This window comes from Pteropus medius, unplaced genomic scaffold, assembly GCF_902729225.1.
Source record: "Pteropus medius unplaced genomic scaffold, Ma_sr-lr_union100, whole genome shotgun sequence".
Lineage (NCBI taxonomy): Eukaryota > Metazoa > Chordata > Mammalia > Chiroptera > Pteropodidae > Pteropus > Pteropus medius.
In genome coordinates this window covers 19352206-19373450 of record NW_024347791.1, presented here as the reverse complement: position 1 = coordinate 19373450, position 21245 = coordinate 19352206, and the positions used below count along the sequence as shown (strand labels likewise).

General features: G+C 37.4%; 1 protein-coding gene across 2 annotated transcripts in view; it reads right to left on the bottom strand.

Moving 5' to 3' along the window:
- Positions 1-21245, bottom strand: part of ELAPOR2 (endosome-lysosome associated apoptosis and autophagy regulator family member 2) — a 299011-nt gene that overhangs the window by 135935 nt on the left and 141831 nt on the right. The window contains exon 1 of one of the 2 annotated variants that reach the window (XM_039878220.1): positions 17481-17801. The exons of the other annotated variant lie outside the window; for it this stretch is intronic. Coding sequence (XP_039734154.1) covers positions 17481-17663 — 183 coding nt within the window. The 5' untranslated portion in view covers positions 17664-17801. Of the gene's footprint in view, positions 1-17480; positions 17802-21245 lie in introns of those variants that run through there. 2 annotated transcript variants of the gene reach the window in all.

Below are 21245 nucleotides of genomic sequence, written 5' to 3'. Positions count from 1 at the left end.
TCTTTTCATTCTCTCCTGAACCCACTCAATCACGTTTTTGCCTCTACCTCCTCCTCACAAAATCCAACCATCAATTCTCAGCATTCCTCTCACTAGAGCTAAACAAACAAGATTCAGTCCTTCCCTCTCTTCTCCTTCAACACTTTCTTCATTCGGCCTCTGGAAGACCATTCTCCTCCTTCAGCTCTCCTTACACTCCTGATGAGCTCCAGCACTTGTCCTTGACCTTTTCTTTCCCTAGCTAAAATCACTCCCTAGGAGATCTTAGTAAATATATACATTTTTTTTTAATATAAATATATTTTATATACAAAATGTATACATAATCCAATTGCTTCTCATCACTCCACCCCTAAAATTTTAATCTAAACTGTCATAATGCCTCATCTAGATTAATGTAATAACCTAACTCATATTTTCACCCATATCTTCAGCATTTGTTTTCCACATAGTAGCCAGATTGATCTTTTAACATATTAATCATACCATGTTACTTCTGTGCTAAAAACTCTCCGTGGCTCTCATCTCATTCAGAATAAAAGTCAAAGTCTTTAACACACCCTTAAAGGTGCGATGGGATCTGCCACAAGCCATCCACCTGTGACCTCTATGTTCGTACCTCCTGTAATATCCCCCCTCATTCACTCTACTCCAGCCACAGTGGGTCACTCTTCTTTGAACATGCCAAACGTATGCTCATCTTAAGGCCTTTGCTCTTGCTACTCCATGTGCCCAGAAGCCCCTTCTCCAGGTGACTGCATGGCTTGAGCCCTCTCCATTCAAGCACTGCTCAAGTGTCACAGCATCGAAAGCCTTTTCCTAACTACTGAGATAGACACCTCCTTGTCTCATCACCTCCCTTATTTTTCTTCTTAGACTTATCACCACCTATCATGTAATTATATAATGTCTATAGTCTACCATTTTATAAACACTGTAAGAGCAGGAACTTTGTTTTTGTTCACTGATGTATTCCAGGTACCAAGATCAGGGACAAACACAAAAGAGGGCCTGAATAAATATTTGTTTAAAGAATAAGTGAATATCACATGATCTGGCATAGAGTAGGTGTGAAATAAATAGCACTTTGAAAAATAACCATTAGACAAGTGACTGTTAACCCTGGCTGCACAGTGGAATCTGTTTCTTGGACCCTGACCTCAGATATTCCTAAATTAGAAATAAATTATTGGTATGTGATTCTAATGTATAGCCAGGTTGAGAACTACCACATCATATTGTAAGCCCCTTAAAGAAAAGGACTTTTTTTCATCTTATCTCTGGCACAGAGATTGGCAAAGTGATTAATAATGTTGATTAAATGAATGAATCATTAGAAATGGTCATTTAGTCTTTGCCTGTATACTTCTATTGATGAAGAACTAACCGGTTTATAAAGGAAGAAAGGAAGTCTTTTCCACCGCTGCATATCTTTAAAGGGTACAGTTCTTTATTAATCTGAGAAAAGATCTTCCTAACTACAACAACCATTCATTGGTCCCAGGTCTGCTATTTGAAAGATTCCTTAAGTTCATTCTCTAAAGATAGCTTTTTATACATTTAAAAACAACCTTAATGAGCCCTTTCATTTGGGCTTCTTTTCTAGTCAGGACAAATCAAAGCAAATGTAGAAAGTGTTTGCCCTAGACTCATTCTGCCTGGGCAGGGTTTATCTCATCCACAAATAAGGACATGGAATCCAGGTCTTGAGTAATAATTAAAGGTTAGCTGTATCAAGGAGAGAAAGAAAATGGGTTTTCAGATGTGACCATAAGTGAAGCATGTAAGGATGGGAAAGTATGATAATCTCTGGAAACTGAAAATTGTGGTTAGATTGCTAAATAAGAAGAGTGAAATGGAAGACAGTCAAGGGCATAAAGAGAAAGCTAAAAAGGTCACCTGAAACCACATGATAAAGGACCTTGGATACCCTGTTAAAATGACTTATTTTATGACTGACTGGATCCATGTATAGTTTAGAGATGAGAAGGAAGAAGACTAATTAAAACAAGTCAACCACTAGTAACCAATCGAAAACAAAAGCATTAAAAAAAAATAGTTTCAAATGGAGAAGATAACAAATTTTGTTCAGGATGTATTTAATTTGAAGGAGTCCAGCACACTCAACTAGAGGTGTCTTTTAAGGAGTTGTAAATGTGCTTTTGGAACTTGATGGTGAATCACGAGGCTGGTTTTAAGAATCATTTAAACAAAGATCATAAGTAAGACAAGCTGTCAGATGAAAACTGTTAACAGTGGTTCTCCCTAGTGGGATTGTAGGGGATTTCCATCTTTTTTGCTTGTTCGAATTATGCATATTTTTTATAATAAGCATGTACTATATCTATTTACAAAAATATAAAAATTAATAAAGAAAAATATGGCTAAGAGTCGGAGAGGACATGTACAAAGCAAGAGAAGACCAAAAGCAAAAACCTAGGATAATCGACATTTACAAAAAAGTAATATTAGCATGGCCAGCTAAAGAAATAATATAAGTTTGAGTTATGTAAAATTTCAATGTCTCAAAAAGCAACAGGGTTGCTGAAAACAGGGTTAATTGCTGCATAGAAATGAAGTGGAATGAAGATTAAACAAACCACTGGCAATTAGGAGATGATTACTAACCATAACAAGAGATTTAGGAAAATGATTGGGATAAAAGCTAGACTACAATTGAGTTGAAATGAGACTAAAAAAAAATTAAGAAATAAAAGTAAAGGTTTTGAAGGGAAAGTCAGAAAAAAGTCATTGCTGAAAAGGTCAGGTTAAGGACTGCCTTTATCTGTGTCCATCATAAAGAATGCAGAACTCAGTACTATGAATGCAAGCGAGTCACATTCATTCTCCTTGTCTTGTCAAAGTCATCACTTACTGCTACAGAAGAAATAAACCTAAATAGGACATGTCAGCCAGTCTCACAGTCATAGTTCTTATTAGTACCTTTTGTCTTTCCAAAGGAAAAAAAAAAAAGTCCTACAAATTTGCAGAACCACTATTAGTCTAAAAGAGTTCTTATCTGGTTCTAAATGCAAACATGTTAGTCAACCAAATTCCCATCACCTCCCACAATAAAAAAAAAAGAAATATAATTTCAACCAGTAATGAACATATTTAATTGTCCTTCCAGATGAACATAAAGACTGCTCTCATTATCCAGATAGTACACACTCATCACCATGAACTAAAAAAAGCCTCCATGTTAGCCTCCGACTGAGCAGTGGGAGATCCACTCTCCTCACCTGCACTGAGAGACATGCATTCATTAACCAATGATGAAATGATGCAAAGGCAGGCGGACAAGTGGAAGTCGTCCCAACAACAAGCATATGTGACTGACTGACTGAATGATTAGCTCTTTAAAAAATCAAGATTTATCTGAAATAGCACTAAATACTGAGTGAAACAGAGAACTAAATTACTTCCCAGAATATCTCAGAATGCCAAGAGTCCCTTTTACATTTATATTTTAGGCTACTGCTGCTGAACTTTATAGACAATCCATCTGGAGAGCTCACTAATGAGTTCTTGATATTCCTAGATTACATTATCATATTGAAGCTGAAGAATCGCAAGTACTATGATTAGAACTAGATTATGTTATAAATAGATAGGTGTATATGGTAAAGTCAAAAGGAATGCTACTCAGCAATAAAAAGGGACAAATTACTGAGTACACCACAATGTGAATCAATCTCAAAATCATTATGCTAAGTGAAAAAAAGCCAGACCAAAAAGATAAAAAGGGAAAAAAGAGTGTATGCCATGTGATTCCATTTACATAAAACTCTAGAAAAGGCAACTAAATTTGTAGTGACAGAAAACAGATCAGTGGCTGCCTGGGGACATGGTGGAGGAAGGGTTGGATTACAAAGGGGAAACAAGAAAACTTTGGGGGTATTGGACATGACTATCTTGATTATTGTGATGGTTTCATGAATGCATACAATATATTAAAACTGATCAAATTGTTCACTTCAAACATATGTAGTTTACTGGACTCTACTTAATCATCAAAAAAGTTTAAAAAGATTGAGGCAATTGTTTAACCTTTCCATAAAGTATCTGAATAACACTTCAAAGCAATATCATTTACATATGAATAATGAATGGACTAATAATAAATGATTGTTTTAAAATAGGTTAATATATCTAAAACATTTAGAACAATGCATGGCCCATATAACGGTGATATAAGTCTTCAAAGAAGAATAAGGAAGAAAAAAACATTAAAATAATTGTGGTAAAATGACAGAAATGTGGTCCTTCCATTTTTATTCAGAACTGTCTTGGATATACTTTTTCCAACAGGGTTTGACCTTTCATTTTTAAAGTTTTATAGGCTTCTGGACTAACACCCCTCACTCAGTTTCTCTCTTCATCTCCATCCTTTAATCCCAGAACTGCACTGGTCAAAACAGAGGCAGAACATGCCTTAAGCCCAGTACCTGTCATGTCATGTGCTGCTTACCCTGAAGAACCACAAACAGCTCTGCTTCTTTAAAATTCTAAAACAAATTTTTCTAAAAAGAAATAAATTCTCTTAATCAAGATCTAATAAAGACAGAATGAGGTCCCCTTGGTTGATGAGTACAGCATGGGAAGAAAATTTGCCAGACAACAGAAATTGGACAAGGGACTCTGCACAGACACTACATCTTCGAGAGAAGACCAGTGGTCACAGCCACCCACATACCTGTATGTAGGTAACACAGAGCAGCACAGAGAGATCTCCTTGTTAAAACATGTGGAACACTAATGTCAACCTTAGAGAAAATGACAGGTTTCTGAAACATGTGAGAAAAGGAATACTCTGTTGAGAAAAAGGAATAATATAAAAATAATTGACAAAAAGAGAAAAAAATTATAAGTAGCTGCTTGGTGAACTTAATAAAGTTTAATACACAGCCTCTTAGAAGCAGCCGTAGAGAGCTGAAAGTATAGACCAGTTCTGTGCAGGCAGAGTGGGAGGCAGTGGGGTTCGGTGGAACGTGCAGTCTCTGGAGACAAATATATCCCAGGCTATGGCTCACTAACTTTGCATCTTTTGCAAGTTATTAATTGCCTTTGAGCTTTAGTTTCCTCATCTCTAAAAGCAGAGGTATGGATTGCTGTTAGGATTAATGTTAATATAAGTAAAGTTTTTTACACATTTACTCAAAAAATGATACTTGTTATCAAGAAAATCGAAGAATTAATAAGACTGCTCTATAATAGACTAGATATACATTAATTTCCAAAAACCAATGGTTTTTCAAATATCAAGGAAAAAATCAATTAAAAGGTAAACTGGTAAAAGGGTAAAATTTTCTATCACAGAAAACAGTAACAAAAAGTACTTAGGAATACAAAGACTGTACAAGTGAGAAACAGAGTGCCTCAAACACTGAAGTAGACTGCCTTCAAATGTGAAGATAATACTATAAAGAGTATATTTTTTCCAAATAAATGAAGAGATTTAATAGAATTCAAGATAAAATTCCTGAGATTTTTTAATTTTTATAAAGTTGAACAAGAAGACTAAATGGAGTGAGAAGAGCTAAAAAAAAAATCTCTGAATGAAAGAAAATTATGAAACTCTGTGTGCAATTTGGGTACAATAAAAATCAATAGTTTAGAAAGTAGCCCAAAAATAAATCAATGTTTGTGTGTATATATATATAATATACTATATATTATATAAAACAATAGGTTTTATGTATTTTATATATATATATACATATATATGTATGTGTATACACACACACACACACACATATACATACTATACACCCCCACAGTAGATGGTATAGAAACAAATCAATGGAGGAAGAATGAATTATGGATTGTTCAAAATACTATTTTTTAAAACTGGCTATTCAGAAAATAAAGTCAAAGGCTTACCTTACATCAAGCACAGAATAAAATTCTAGAGTAGTCAAAATATGGGAATAAATTCACAGAACATTATTAAATATTAAAAATAGTATATTACTAAGCTGTACAGACAGAATATTCCCATTCTGTAAACATGCATGTATATTCATAATGAAATATATGTAAAGATACTTGATATATATGACAGAGGCAGTATAGCCTAACAGTTACGAGAGTAGACACTGGGGCAGCAGCCGGGCTCGCAAGGTATTTAACCTTAACCACACTGGAAATATTAGGACTGAGCTCCTTAGGACGATGAGTGAGTCGATACATGAAATGCCTTAAAATTGTACTTGGATATTGTTCTTTTTATTTATTATTCCTATTACAAATGCAAAGATGTTAAGAGTGGGGTTATTTGGTGGGATTATAGGTGCTTATTTAGTGAGATTACAGGTGTTTTTATTGCTTCATTTTACTCAAATGCACATATATTGCTTTTAATTTTTAAAAGGTCAAATGTAAAAGATGAAATCATAAAAAAATGAGCAAAAAATGTTAATATTTGTCTGCTCTTTAGATAGGGAAGTACTTCCCTAGCATACCAAAATCAGTTCTGATTAAGCATCTAACTGTTATTTTGGTTCAAATTGTCACCTAGTATGCATTACTGATATGCCAAAGAATTATTACATAGAAGTCTGCATTAAACTTACATTTCAAATGGCCAGTTCTTTCCACTCTCTTTTAAGGGTGTTAGATTAAACATCAAAGGGCACTGTTTTATGTTTATGCTGTAGCAATCTTAAAATACAGTGCCAAGGATGAGACATTAAGAAATAATGTGTCCTAGTACTAAAGCACCAAGGATAAACTTCTCTTCTCACCTGTTACAGTAAAAATGTATATATACATTTATTGAACATCCTCTTAAATCCACCACAGTAATATAGGCACAGTGCAGTAAACCAGAACTCATGGTACCCATAGATATGACCCAGACCAACAGTTTGTCCAAAACAGGAACTCTACAACTTTCAGAGTTCAAAGAAACAGTGCATGGCTATATAGACATAAAACATCTTCTTGGATGAACTAAATTCTGCTTTCCTCTATTACCCACAATCCTAATCTTGATCTCTAAATGAACATTATACCAGCACCTCTTATACATGACTGCACTTAACATGTGAAGCTCACTATCATGGCCTCCTTATGTCTTCTCTGAGCTAAACATCCTCAATTCCTTTGACCAGTCCTCAATTATTTGGACACACTTCTCAAATAGATCATCTTCCTAATTCATACCTCAAGCCAACATCTCTCTATTTCAGTGTCTCTCGTCAAATATTGCACCTAAGTTGAATTAATAACCTAAGTTAAATGTTACCTTCTATGAGCCAACTGCTCTATTCATATTAATAAGGCCTAAGAAATCACCTCACCCCATCATTGCTTTTAGCAGCCACATGACATCTGTGGATTTAAAAATACTTTTAAGCAAGATTTCCACATCCTATGCTTGAACATCTAAATTTCAAAACCAAAAAGGACAGTCTATATTTAAAACAATTATGTTTGCCCATTATTGTAGCCTTTGAACATCATTTGAATCCCAGTTCTTCTTTCCAACTCATTAGGCACCTTGCCCAGCTTTCTGACTTCACAAAATTTGGTTAAGTCTTCTCAAAACCAAAGCATTTATTAAAATAGTAAAAGTAAAATAGTAACAAGACAGAGATTAGATACTATGACCAAAGGTATTACACTGGACACCTTCTTCCAGCTTTGCATCAATTCCTTAAATTAATAACATGAGAGTACATTTGTATAAATAGCCAAGAATCTGCCTAGTTATACCATCGTTCAGCCTATACTTCTGCATCTTCTCCACAAGAATATGATATTTCGAATGCCTTCCCAAACAACAAGAATTACATGTCTGCATCATATTCCAGATTGACTGGTCACCTACCCCATTTACCCTCAGCCAGTTTCTGTGCTATCACTCTCCTGGCTGTGCCTTTTCAGTTTCATTCTCAAATCACTTCTCATTCTGCTTGCTTCTTAAATACTGGCATTTCCCTGAGCTCTCTGCTCAACCCACTGCTCTTGCTATGTGTTCAGTGCCTAAGTGACTTCATCAATACCAATGGCTTCAATTACCTCATATGTGCTCATGGCTCCCAAGTTATCTCTTGGTTACACTTCCACACATCGAACTGTCTCTAGGAGAGTACTGTTTGAATGTCCCTTGGGCACTATAAACTAAGGATGCCAATGATGAACTCACCCTCTTTCTTCCAGCCACTTCCTCCTCCTCCTAAATTTTCAGTCTCAATGAAAGGCAGAGCATCTACCCAGTAGTCCAAGGTGAACAACCCAGAAACTGTGGTACACCGAAATATATCACTCAGCTGTCAAATCCATCTCCTCACCTCTCCCATCATTCAGTCATTTGCTTAGCTCTTCATTTTTCTCCTCATGAGAGGGGCAATAGTCTCCTAACTGATATTCCTGCCTCCAATATGATGCCCCTTTTATCTTCCACCACTCACGAACAGATAATGTCTAATTTGATGTCAATGGCTCCCCACAGCTTTCCTCACAAGACCCTCAATCTCTGCCTTCTTCATAATCTAGTTATCTCTTGCCACTCCTTCCCATGTGCCTTCACTTTAGCCCTTGAGTGAACTGTCATGTGATTTAATCCCTCTGTGCAGTTATACAACCTACTTTCTTTGACTGAGATATGCTGGCCTCTGTGTATCCTGTAAAGCAGTTCTAGAAATCTTTCAAAACTCAGCTCAAACAGCACTTTCTTTGAGACTACGTCTCCTTAGACTGATTTAGTTGCCCCTTCTCTGTACTTCTAGATAACCCCGTGCATAACTCCATTACAGCATTTAACTCATCTGTACTATAATCACAGACTTATATATTATTCATTTTCCTATGAGAAAAATGAATGATATGAAATCATTAAATGCTAGCTAAACAAACATGTGAATGGCCACTGAAAAGTAGCAGAATTAAGTAAGGCTGTCTTGAAATTTCAAAAATACATTCTTAGAACAAGGACTGTCAATCCAAGCCCAAGAATTCTTGTTCACTTTGCAGCCAAACACATGAAAAACTTCATATAATGTAGGAATTTAATAAGATACTATGTACCAAACATCAGTTTTTAAAAGTTAAAATTTATTCCTATTTTGATGCAAGGGAAGTAATTCCATATAATTTTTACTATCTAAATAATTGCTTTCTCTGAGTATTTATTTTGTCTCAAAACATGTAGACAAAAACAAATCTAGAGAAATATATTTTCGCTATATATAAAACTTATCCATACTATATGAAGAGCTCATATATGTAAAGAAAGTGATAAAACACCTAAACAGAAAATTCCACAAAAAAATGAAATACAAAAAGCTAAGTGACATGAAAAATATTGACCCTCAGTAGTGATTAAAGAAATGTAAACTACACCAATGAGATAGCATTTTCCAACATCAATTTAGTAACGATTAATAAATAACAATTTTCAGTGTTGACCAAGAGATATATAGAGTTGAGAGCTGTCCGTGTGTAGGTGGTATCTAAAGCCAAGACACTGGATGACATCACCAAGAGTTCAAGGATGACAAAAAAGACAAGAAGCCCAAGGATTAGGGCCTGGAATGCCCCAATGTAAAGAAGTTAGGGTGACGAGGAGAAACCTGAAAAGACCAAGAGGATCGCAGTGGAGTAAACATTAAAATAGAAAAATAGAAAAATAGAAAAATAGAGGATCGCGAGGAGTGCTTGAAGCCAAGTAAACATTTCAGTGGTGACAGAGCAATCAGTTGGGCCTGATGTTTCTGATGAGGCAGGTAAACGTGAGTGATGATAGCTGGATTTGGCAAATGGCTCATAAGTAAACAATGGCAGACATTCAAATGATGCTATATTTCGCAATATGTTACATATTAAAATATTTGTAAATAAGTGTTAATGTCATTTGGAAATGCTTATAACAAGAGAGGAAAAGTTATAACTTCTACATACAATATGAGCTCATTTTCAGCTTTTAAAAAGGAAATATATATATATATGTGTAGGAAATGTGCTAAAACATTAATACTAGATATCACTAAGTAGAAGACTTAGAGCTGATATTTTTCTTATACCTTCTTTTCCTAAAATTTTCACAATGCACAACTTTCATAATTAGAAATAATACTCCTATAAAATACTATTATAAGTAAACAAATTTTCCTATCCACATCCCAGTCCTTTCACACTTCCGTCTCCTTAGGAACACTGTTCTTAACTTATACAAGAATAATAACTAATAACTAGTATTGCATTAAAATTTATAAAGCATTTTTTAATGCATTAGCTTGACCACTCACAGCAACTCTATAATGTGGATAAGGTAGAAGTTACTATCTCCATTTGCAGACAGAAAGACTCAAAGAGGTTGATTTGCTCAAGGTCACACAAACCAGTGGCAGTGCTCAGATTTGAATAAGTTTCTGATTACCCTGGGTACTATTTCTACTATAACAAGAAGAGACTTTGCAAAATGTAATCAACACTCTTTTCCCATAAGTAACAAACATCAGGAAACATTTACCAAGAAGGTTTATATTATTATTACTATGTTTTTACCATTTTACCATTACCTCTTAATATTACCATATTTTTCTATTTTAATGTTTATCTCAGAGAGAGGTACTTAGTAATTTCCATGCTTGCTTCTTCCATCAGGATATAAGCTTTTAGAGAAGGATGACAATATCCTTTGCATTCTGTCATCGGTATCTTGCCTAGTACCTGGTGTAGAGAAAATAGTTTAGAAATGCTTGCTGATGCACTTCAAAGTATTGAGAGGAGCTTGTAGTACTTGGTGTAATTATTTTAAGAGTGTCTAAGATGCCCTGCAGAAGTAGGAAGTAAGGGTTACAGGTGAAGAAATTTTCACAACGAAAAAATGAAATCCAGGTTCCGGGATTTCAGATAACTAAATTGTATTCCTCACTTTATACCTAGGCAGTGGTTCTCCAACTTCAGGGAGCGTCTAATCCCTGGAGAGCTGGTTATAACACAGTCAGGTTTCTGACTTAGTGGGATGTGTGCAGGGCCCAAGAACTTGTATTTCTAAGTTCCTAGGTAATGTTGACACTGCTAATCCTAGGATCACACTTTGAGAACCACTGACCTAGAGAAAAAAAAGCCTATAGAAAAGAAGCTTTGAATAAGTAATAAGTGACATCTTGAACTCCAGATCTGTAAACTGAGTTGAAAATAAACTTCAGTATATTCTGATCACTGGGTTTTTATTTCAGAGTCCTAAATCTGGTACAACTGAGAGAAGATGTCAATTAGGATTAAATACATTATAAAGATCACTTCCTTTTTATAACTGAAAAAGTGGAAGCCATCCACTCTACTATACAGTGTTTTCAAGGCAGTGATTAATGCTCCCAGAGAAGAGGACTTATATCTAAATCGCTTCTAAAACTCCTAACGTTCCTTAAACAAAAAGATATTTAATCACTGTTTGCTGAATAAGATGATGAAACTCATGCCCTCGGTAAGCTAATCGTGTACTTGGATTGTAAGTGTTTAGAGCCTCTAGTAAAACATATGGCACCTTTGTATGACTTAGAAAATGGTGCTCCCTCTGGGTATATGAATAGGAAAAAAGAAACTCTTTCTTCTGGATGAATGCAGTCCTGTGCCAGGGCAGCTGGCTGGGCACACTGACCACTGGATGGATCCTAGCTATTACATGCTTCCACAGCTGGGTGCCCTGTACAGGGTACAACTGGCCCATCTATACAGGGTGGCCCTGTGTGTGCAAAATATTTGTCAAACAGCATATGCACGCCTAAGAGTAAATAATGGCTGAGATGAATCCAGAGAAAAGATCACTGGTGTTTAATACTCCAGGAAGAGTTAAAGGAGGTATGGCAATTGATCTAGGCCAGAAGGCTTTCTCTGAGATGTTCTATCACCATTACCCATTCATTACTTCATTCGACAAACTCCTACTCATCCTTTGGGTCTTAGCTTAAATGTCTTTCCCTCGGGACCACCCGCTTCCCCCACTACCACCGCCATAATAGAAAAGCTATACACTTCCACTGCACAGTCATTTTCCATCATAGCAGTATGGCAAATGTAACTATGTGATATGTGGCATTGTTTTGATTCTGCTCCCATGAGATTAAAAAAAACTCTGTGGGCAGGGGCCATATGCTTTATTCATCATTTTACTGCTACTAACTGGTACCTAAGTATACAATAAAGATGGGAATTAATATTGAAATGTTATGTATAACTTAGATTTAAAAAGACCAAAAAGGACAAGTATTTCCTTCAGGGGAAAGGAAAAGACAACCAAAATTTGACTGGTGTTTTCTAACAATAAAGAATTATTGTAAGATCCAAGACACTGCTGAAGAATACACTAAGACAGGAAAACGTGCCACTCTATACTACACTCTGCTATTTCCATCCCTTGTGCTAAAATATGACACTTCACAGATCTGTCAACTCTTAGTTTTACATTGTAAATATTGATGGTGTGAATACTTGCTCACATTTGCCTAAAACATGAGAAATGGCTCTGAGCATAAGAACGAAATGGAAAATTCACCTCCACAAGCACTGCAGGCAAGATGTTAACTGCTTAAAAACAGAAGTTGAGTCCTAACTCCTCCAGTAACAGTGTGGCTTTAGAATCTGACACCCTCATCCACAGCCCATGACATTCAGATTCTTCCTGCAGAAAGGACAGTTTTCAACTGTACCTATCAAAGCCTGCTAAGACGATAAGGTCATTTATAAGTTTTCTGATTTATGTGGACTTGGAAGACTTGATCTCTTATAAAATCTAGGAAGGCTACGTAATAAAATTCTATTCTATCACCTCTGCCTCACCTCCCAGTTAACACTCAACCCATCTCTAACACACCACATGAACCACTCTGGCATTGAGCACCAGTGACCAAACTGTCAAATTCAATCTTCTCTTTTCAGTTTTATTTTATTTGAATTTCTTTGGGCAACTGAAACCACAATCCTTTTCTTCTTCAAAGGCGTTTCTCCCTTTCCTCATAACTCTATGCTGTCACATTTCCCTTATACTAGCCATTACTTACATGTCTCTTTTGTGGAAACCTTCATTTCTGCCCCCTCTAATGTTAGTAAAACCCTAGTCCTATCTTTCATCTTCTTTGTTCTCACTCTCTGAATGATCTCATCCAATCCAGCAGTTTCAACAATGCCTTTCATTCCTTCAAGTGCTTCTCATATTTCCACACCATCCCAGACCAGGCCCCTGAGCAACACGGCCTAAGACACAACTGCCTACTTAAAAACTCTCTGAAAGCCAAACTCTCCAAAAACAAGCTCCGTATCTCTTCCTCACATTCATCTTCATGGAGGTTAGAGGCATCATCCTCTAATCAAACCAGAACCTTTCATTCTCTCACCCGCACATCAACTGTCAATTCTATCTTCTAACATCTTGCACTCTTTACCATTTTCATTGCTATTCATTGAGTCTGTCACCCTTTAGCTGAACTATCACAATTGCTCCTAGCAGGTCTTACCTCTATTTCCTATCCCTCCAATGTGGCCTCCATATTGTTGCCAAACTAAAGCATATTTTATTACTCCTGATTTTAAATTCTTCTATTGCTCCCCATCACCTAGCAAAGGAGGACCAGCTTTTAGCATAATATATACAGTCCCCTATAATCAGGCTTCTGCTTTCCTCTCAGACTCCTCTTTCATTAAGCTCCTCATAGCACAGCGTACTCTAATTATAATCAATTATTTGTATTTCTACCCTATTTCAATGTGCTCTACAGCAGAAATGTCATTTCCCCAAACTAGCCCACACTCACATCTGACCCTTGTCTGTTTGGCATATTCCTACTCATCTTTCAAGTCTCATTCACTTCCTCTATCAGGCCTTTTCTGACCCTCACCACTGTATCTGACTGCCCCTTTCTTCTCTCATGACCAAATCACTTCACTGCAATTGTTTGTTTACATATCTGTCTCTTCCTTACCCAATTAGAGTTTATTTTTTTAATTAGTAATTTCAAATCACCTGATATTTCACCTGGCACATAGTAAAAGCTCAATAAATGTTTGTGGAATAAAAACTGTTGCCAAAAAATCATCATTCACTTAAGTTTCAGAGAGACCGACAGAATTGCATTAAGTAGGATTTTAGAGCAGTGAACTAAGAATCAAGCTATGCTGTAATTTAATTTTCCAAATTTAAATAATGCATACATAATGCACTTAGTTCTGTTCTTTCTATTCTCATGTATTCTATCTTCTAATACCTACTCCAACTCTGAATCATCTGGGGACCTTTATCTTTTTTTCCTAGGGGCAACCCCATTAAGTCCTAGAATTCAAAGAGTCAAAAATTCCATTCTAATCAATTCTTGGGTAAGCCTAACCTCTGACCCTTTCAAGTCTCACTGTAGACCCTTCCTGAAATATCAGGATCTAGGTCTACTCATCCAGCAATAATCAACTCTCGAATTTATAGATTTTTTTTCCTTTAATTTATAGCAATCTCACCTCATTCTCAAAATAACAATAGGCAGGTCAGTTTTTATTACTATCATTTTACAAGTTAAAAACAGATGTCAAGAAACCCTGATGATACCTATCCTTTTTAAGTTCCCCCATAAAAAAAGTTTGAGGAATATTAATTCTTTACTTTCATATGTTCAGCCATCATATATTTTTTCTTTAAACATTATTTATCAAAGTCACATCCTATTGTCCTTCAACTGCTGGCACATTGATTTTATTTTTATTTCTGTCTCCCAAACTATAGCCTTCCTATTTGTGCTTATGCTTTTACCCTGCTGATTTGATCACCAGTGGAGCATTCTAAAGTAATCATTTTCCTCCCCTTTTCAACACCATAATCCAATGACTTTGACAAAAGAAGCTGTATTTTATGAGTTTTACCCCAGAGTCCAATCCTCTGCAAATATCTAAGTGAAACTTTACCCAAAACCCAGTTGTCGTTCTGAAGGGCCTTTTTTTCTGAACTCTGACAATCATAACTAGATTACTCCCAGGCCAATTTTCTATGCTTCTCATCCTTTTCCTTTCATTGCTTTCCTCTAAAATTAGACAAGAAAATGAGAGTCTATGTAACTTAGTTAAACGTGACTACTTTTCTGAAAACACTGATAAGTAAGAAAAGACTCAAACTACTGGGGGGAATGAGGTTTAGAATTACCTGCAGGTTTTTCCATACTCTGCTTCAACATTCTCTCATATTACTGAGTTGGCTTTAGTTCCCATACTCAGACACCCTCACTTTAACTGCTCTCTCTCTCCTCTCCACTACATGGTACCATCCATTATAGGCAGCATTCGCTTCCTTTTCTGTTAATAAAGAGTGGAAAGAAATAAAAGGGGTAGGAGTGGACACAAAATAGTTACTTTAGCTTTGACTTTGTTCACAGGAGTTTGGCCCACATTTCCAAAGCTATATCTTCCTACCCATAAGCACAGCAGATCCTTATCCTCGACGCCGGAAAAACAACTACCCTTCTCTCTCACTTTCCTCTTAAAAACAATGTCAGAGAGAAACAATGATCAGTTCTACAAATTAGCTCAGCTGGTTAGACCAGATGCCAAGAATCATTTCCAAAGGAACCTCTAACTCCCAGTCAATCATCTTACAACTGTTTGTCAGTCTCCAGGAAGAATATAAATGGATTCTTGCATCAACATTTCTAAAAACACAGCCAACTCCAGGAAAGCTCAGTAACATCCTCCTATATATTTTATTTATTCCCATTTGCAGAGGAAAATACAAACTTTAGACCTCAATAGATTGAGAAACATGCAATTTCTAAAAGTGCAACAAAGAGCTGGGATTAATTGAACCACTGTCTTCTTTATGCCTCTCATTTCTGTCTTAGGTTGCAGCCTCTTACTCCATTCTTTCTAGGTGTACTTGTGTAGAACATGTGCTCATCAAAAGGATCAGCCTAGTCATGGTACCCAAAAGCATCGCCCCCAACGTCTCTGACTTTCACCCATTTCAAGAAGATTCTTCATTACTAAGAACTGATGTTATAAGAAGCTTAAGACTTTTCACTTTAGAAAAGAAATATGTTCTGCCTTTTGGGGCTGAAGGCTGAAGGCAGGGTTTCAAGTCTGTCCTATTGCAACTGTTCAGTCTGAGAATGTCCAAGCATCAGCTTTCTACAGAAACCTGGAAGAATGAATTATTCCCAGGTGATAGGTAAAGTTGAAAAATATAAAGAATATACTAATAAATTCTGGAATTAAATACAGCTGTTTGTTGAGATCTTGCCCTGATTTCCCCAATTTCAACACTACTGTGTGCTTATACATATGTCTTTGATCTATTCTCTTTCATTTCAGTCTTCCCTGGACTCGTTCTATGAGAGAGGAAGATGAAATCCATGGATGATGGATGATATCTAGAACACAGATATCCTATAATTCAAGCCTGGGTAAAACTCAAAAGTGACAGCATCATACACAAAGAAACAAGGTCTGGCCTTTCTTCCCAGAGGGGCTATTAGCTAAGCCTATTTTTGCTACATAAATTAAAATGACCCATCACCCTGATTCCTAGCAATCTTCCTAAAAACAGTATTCACTCCTCATATCCTCCCTGACATAATCACTCAAAGTAGGTCAGAATGTTGCTTCCTTCTCCTCATTGATTTTCATTAAGAAGATGCACTTTCTGGAACACTAAAGGGAAAGATAAACACCCAAAACAAGTACCAGTGATACCCCTGTAAATTTTTGGCACAAGTTCAGTTCCCCTAAAAGCAGGAGAAAAATCTCATCGCCCATAATTTATCCTTCTTGGCTGTATGCCAACAATAATCTCAAACAATAAAATACACAGTGGCAATCCTTCAGCCAGGTGATGAACACCTCCCAAAAGGAGCATATTCACCGTCTTTTCTAATTTTCTAGATCACCAACCCGCCTCTTCCCTAAGTACACACTCCTTTTTCTTCCTAATTCATATCCATATTTTCCCAGAAAGATGCCAAGTGACAACACACACTAGCTTAGCCTGTCTCCAGGGCCTTATCAGGAAGTTGAGCGCAAGGGAGTCGAAAGAAGGGGTTTGTAGAGACGGGAATGGAGAAAGTGGGAAGAGGGGAGGAGCGGGAAACCCTCTGTGGCAGTTATCTGGCTCTCTGGAAAAGCTGTGATGAGACGGGTCTCCAAATCCCACTGGCGGGGCTTCCCCAGTCTCCTCCCCCTGCTGAAAGCTCTCCCTCAGCCCCAGGTGCTCAAGCCTGGCACTCAAGCCTGGCACTCCAAAAAGGGCGCCGCAAAGTCCTTCAGAGCCCTCAAAACACAGGAGCGCGAACAGAAAAGCATCACCCGAAAGACAGCAAAGCCACACACCCTCTGTCGGCCAGGTTCCCGGGGCGGGTAACTTCATCCCTTGAAACAAACGAAAACCCCAGGAAGGAAAGAGGAGACGGCGGAGAACAGTAAAAGGCGCAAACCTCACCCCTTATCTTCCGCTCCCCCTTCCCCCTCCCCCGCTAACTCCAGGTGAAGGACCAGGTGCGGCTCACCTCCTGGCAAGGAGGAAGCGGGCGGCTGGAGGAGGGCAGGTTTCCAGCCCAGGCCGCCTGGCAGCCGGCGAGCGCCCAGCAGCACAGCCAGGCGGGGCTCCAGGACAGCGGGAGCCGGCGGCGGGAAGCCCCTGGCAGCCCCCGGCCCCTCCCGCGCGCCGGCGCCCGAGCGCGGGGCAGCATCTCTGTCCCTGCCGGCAGAAAGGCAGCCTCCCCGGGTGGGCGCGCTCTGGCTCCCGGGCCGCGAGGGCTGCGCGCTCCACTCGCCGCTCGCTCGCCCCCTGCCCGTCCGCCCGCTGACAGCTCCGCGGCGCTCGCGGCCGGGGCAGCTGGCGCCGGTGCTCCCGTCACGCCGGAGGGAGGGACCGCGGGGCGCGGGCGCGGCGCGGGGGCGGGACGCAGGGCGGGGACGCGGGTGCCGGGGAGCAGGTGGCGCGGGCCGGGGCTGTGGCCCAGCCGAGCGGGTCCTGAGGGGCTTCGCGGCGGCCGGAGGCGGGAGCCTCATTACGCTGTAGAGGATGGGAAAGGCCGGTATCCTTTGGTAGTGTTTCTGATCCCCAGGCCCCGTGGCCCACCAGGAGGGGCGCTCCAGGGATGAAGCCAGAGTGAAATACAGGACAGCAAGACAATGTTTTCCGGCGGCGGGTCTTTAAAATCTCCCTACTGCCCGTGTAAACACACAGATGCTCCCTAGAAACATCCCTAAGGATCCAAGCTAGCTAGCGTCAGATCGAATTTTTAGGTGATTAGGCTTTGCGTGAAATGGCGGGGAAGAAAGGGGAATGAAATATAGATGCTGTTCATAACTCAGTTTTCTTATTTGATGAAAATCATGACAAGACCTAACCCATAGGGTTTTTATGGGGATTAACTAAATTGATGTACATAAAACACTTGAAGAGCGCCTGGAAGCAGTAGATGCGGTATGTGTTGTTAAAGGTAGTGACCGTAATTACTCCTGCTGTTGTTGTTATTTCATGGAGATAATGTGTAACCTTGGGCAAGTAAGCCCTTTTGTTTCCGGAGGAAGCAGTTTTTCCATCTGTACAATGCCTGGAGTAGTCTTCATTTTTTTCTTTCATTCAAAAACATACTGAACTGGGTGGTGGATACCAAGTGAACAAAATGGACATGATGCCATCTTCAGTGTAGGGGACTTCAAGTGTCTCTCCTTGGTCTAAAATTCTTTGAGTGAATGAGTTATCCTGCTGTTCAAAAGGAGCACTCAATTTCTAATAATTGAGTACCTGGAGAAATCCACCTGACAGACTCACTATAAATTGACTTTAATTTGCCTGTGGCACTGTCTCTAATATCATTTTAATAAACATCTCCACATGGAACGTGGAAGTTTTCTTCTTCCTCTCTCTCATAAGTGTGTGTTCTGATTGTAACAGTAATGGATGTTTATTGTAAACATTTTGGAAAGATTGGAGAGTATCAGGAAAAATATAAAAATCATTAGGGATCCCACCGCACAAAGATGACATTATTAATGGTATTAGTGTCTTGAAGAATTTCCTTCCTGGTCTTTTAAATGCGTGTCTACTGAAAAACTGGAATTATAACTTATAGCTCACTTTAATTTTTTCCTTAGCAACATGAATATTTTTTCAATTCATTAAAGTCTCTGACAACACAGCTTCAATAAATGTATACCTTCTACTATTTGAATTTATGTAATTTGCTATTGGATATTACAGTTTCTCAAGTATTCAACTTTATAAATAATTTTAGAATGAATGCCCTTAGTATATATTCTATGCACACATCTCCTTTTAATTTTCTAGATGCCTTTCTAGAATTAAAATCATTGGATCACATGGTATGTGCATTTTTAACTTTTATATCAATTGTTCCCAGAAGTTTATGAGTACTATTTCACATTATTCTAGATTATAATACTTCAGATATTTGCCATTTGGGTATAAGAGAAAATTTTTATCTTATAAGTATTTTTAAATGTATTTTATAATTAGTAATGTTGAATAATCTTTCATATATATTTATTGACTATGTATTTCCTTCTCTTGTCAGTGTTTGTGAACATTCCACTGGCACTCTCAGGCCATTTTTCTATTGAAGTTCCATCTTTTTTCATTAATTTAGAAGCAATCTTTATAAGTTTTGTGTATTACACCTTTGTTGACCATATATGTCACAAATAACTTTTCTCAGTTTGTAGTCTTCCTTTTAATTTTGTTTCTGGTGACTTTTATAAAAGATTGACATTTGTATGTTCTCAAATATAGCAGCATTTCCTTTTGTGATTTCTTCATTTTATGCTTAGAGGCACCTGTACCTCTGCGAGATCATTTTTTTTGTTATTATTTTATTTTTGTATGTATTTTTATTCTTTAGTCCATCCAGAATTTGAGTTAAATTATATTATTATTTTAGTTATCGAAGTGAGATCTAACAACATGGCTAATGGATTGAAAAGTTTCTTTCCTTGTGAAAATTTAGGTTGTCCCAGTCAAGGCACCTAGATTAAATGACAATTACAGATTTTCCCAAGTAGGACAATTTGCTACTGTCAATAAATAATTTTTCTCCTAAGAGTATAACCTATAGAAAACATCTTGACTTTAGGTAATTAAAACTAGCACACAGACTTATAGAGAAAGGAAAATACATAGGATACTCTACATTTCCTTTGCACCTGTTATTTTAGACTCTAACAGCAGACTATTCAAATGGTTTGTGGTTATCTGATCAAGAACTTTACCTTGAAAGTCTAATTTTTCAACAAGTACTTTAATAGAAAATTCCTAATAGAATTGGGATCAACTATGAAGGTTTAAAAAGTTTAAGTCATCTCATATGGCAGTATTTCATCTTTTTTATGGCTGAGTAATAGTCCATTGTTTATATGTACCACATTTTCTTTATCCAATCGTCTGTTGAAGAACACTTTGGTTGTTTCCATGTCTTGGCCACTGTAAATAGTGCTCTAATGAACATCGAGGTGCATATGTCTTTATAGATAAGTGTTTTCAAATTTGGGGGGTAGATACCCAGAAAAGAGATTGCTACGTCATATAATCATACTAAGCAAAATAAGTCAGACAAAAAAAAAGTTGAGAACCACATAATTTCACTCATATATGGGATATAAAACTGAAAGCAACAAACGAGCAGGACAAACAAAAACTCATAGCCCTAAATATCTAATATTAGAAAAACAGTTAAGTAAGTAATGATATTCAATGGTATATTATCCCAACACAAAGAATTGTTTTATGAAGAGTCTGACAGAAAAATTCTTCTGAAAATGCTTTTAGTTAAATGGAGAAAATCATGAGACAAAATTTATACACAATTGAGACATCCACTATAGTAAAAGTTTAAAACACAGACAAAGGATTTGAACCAATTTCAGGACAGTAATTGTCTAGAAACAAAGAAAATAGAATGAGATTGGGAATTAGTGTAAAAGTGACTTCACTTGTACCTCTACTTCTGAAAGGAAAGAAGGATGAAAGGGAGGAAGGAAAGAAGGAAATATCTGAAGCAGATATGACAAAATGTAACATTGTTTCAATGGGGATTTGGGGTAGTAATTATTATAATAGCCAACACTTGAGCTATTATAATAGCTAACACTTACTGAGTACTTAATAGATATCAGCACTATTAGAAAAGCTTTACAAGCAATACTTCATTTCACCCTGAAAACAGCCCTATGAAATAGGTACTCTTATTATCCTCATTTTACAGACGAGAAAATAAAGGCATAAGTTGCTCATCAAGAGGCAGTGTGGT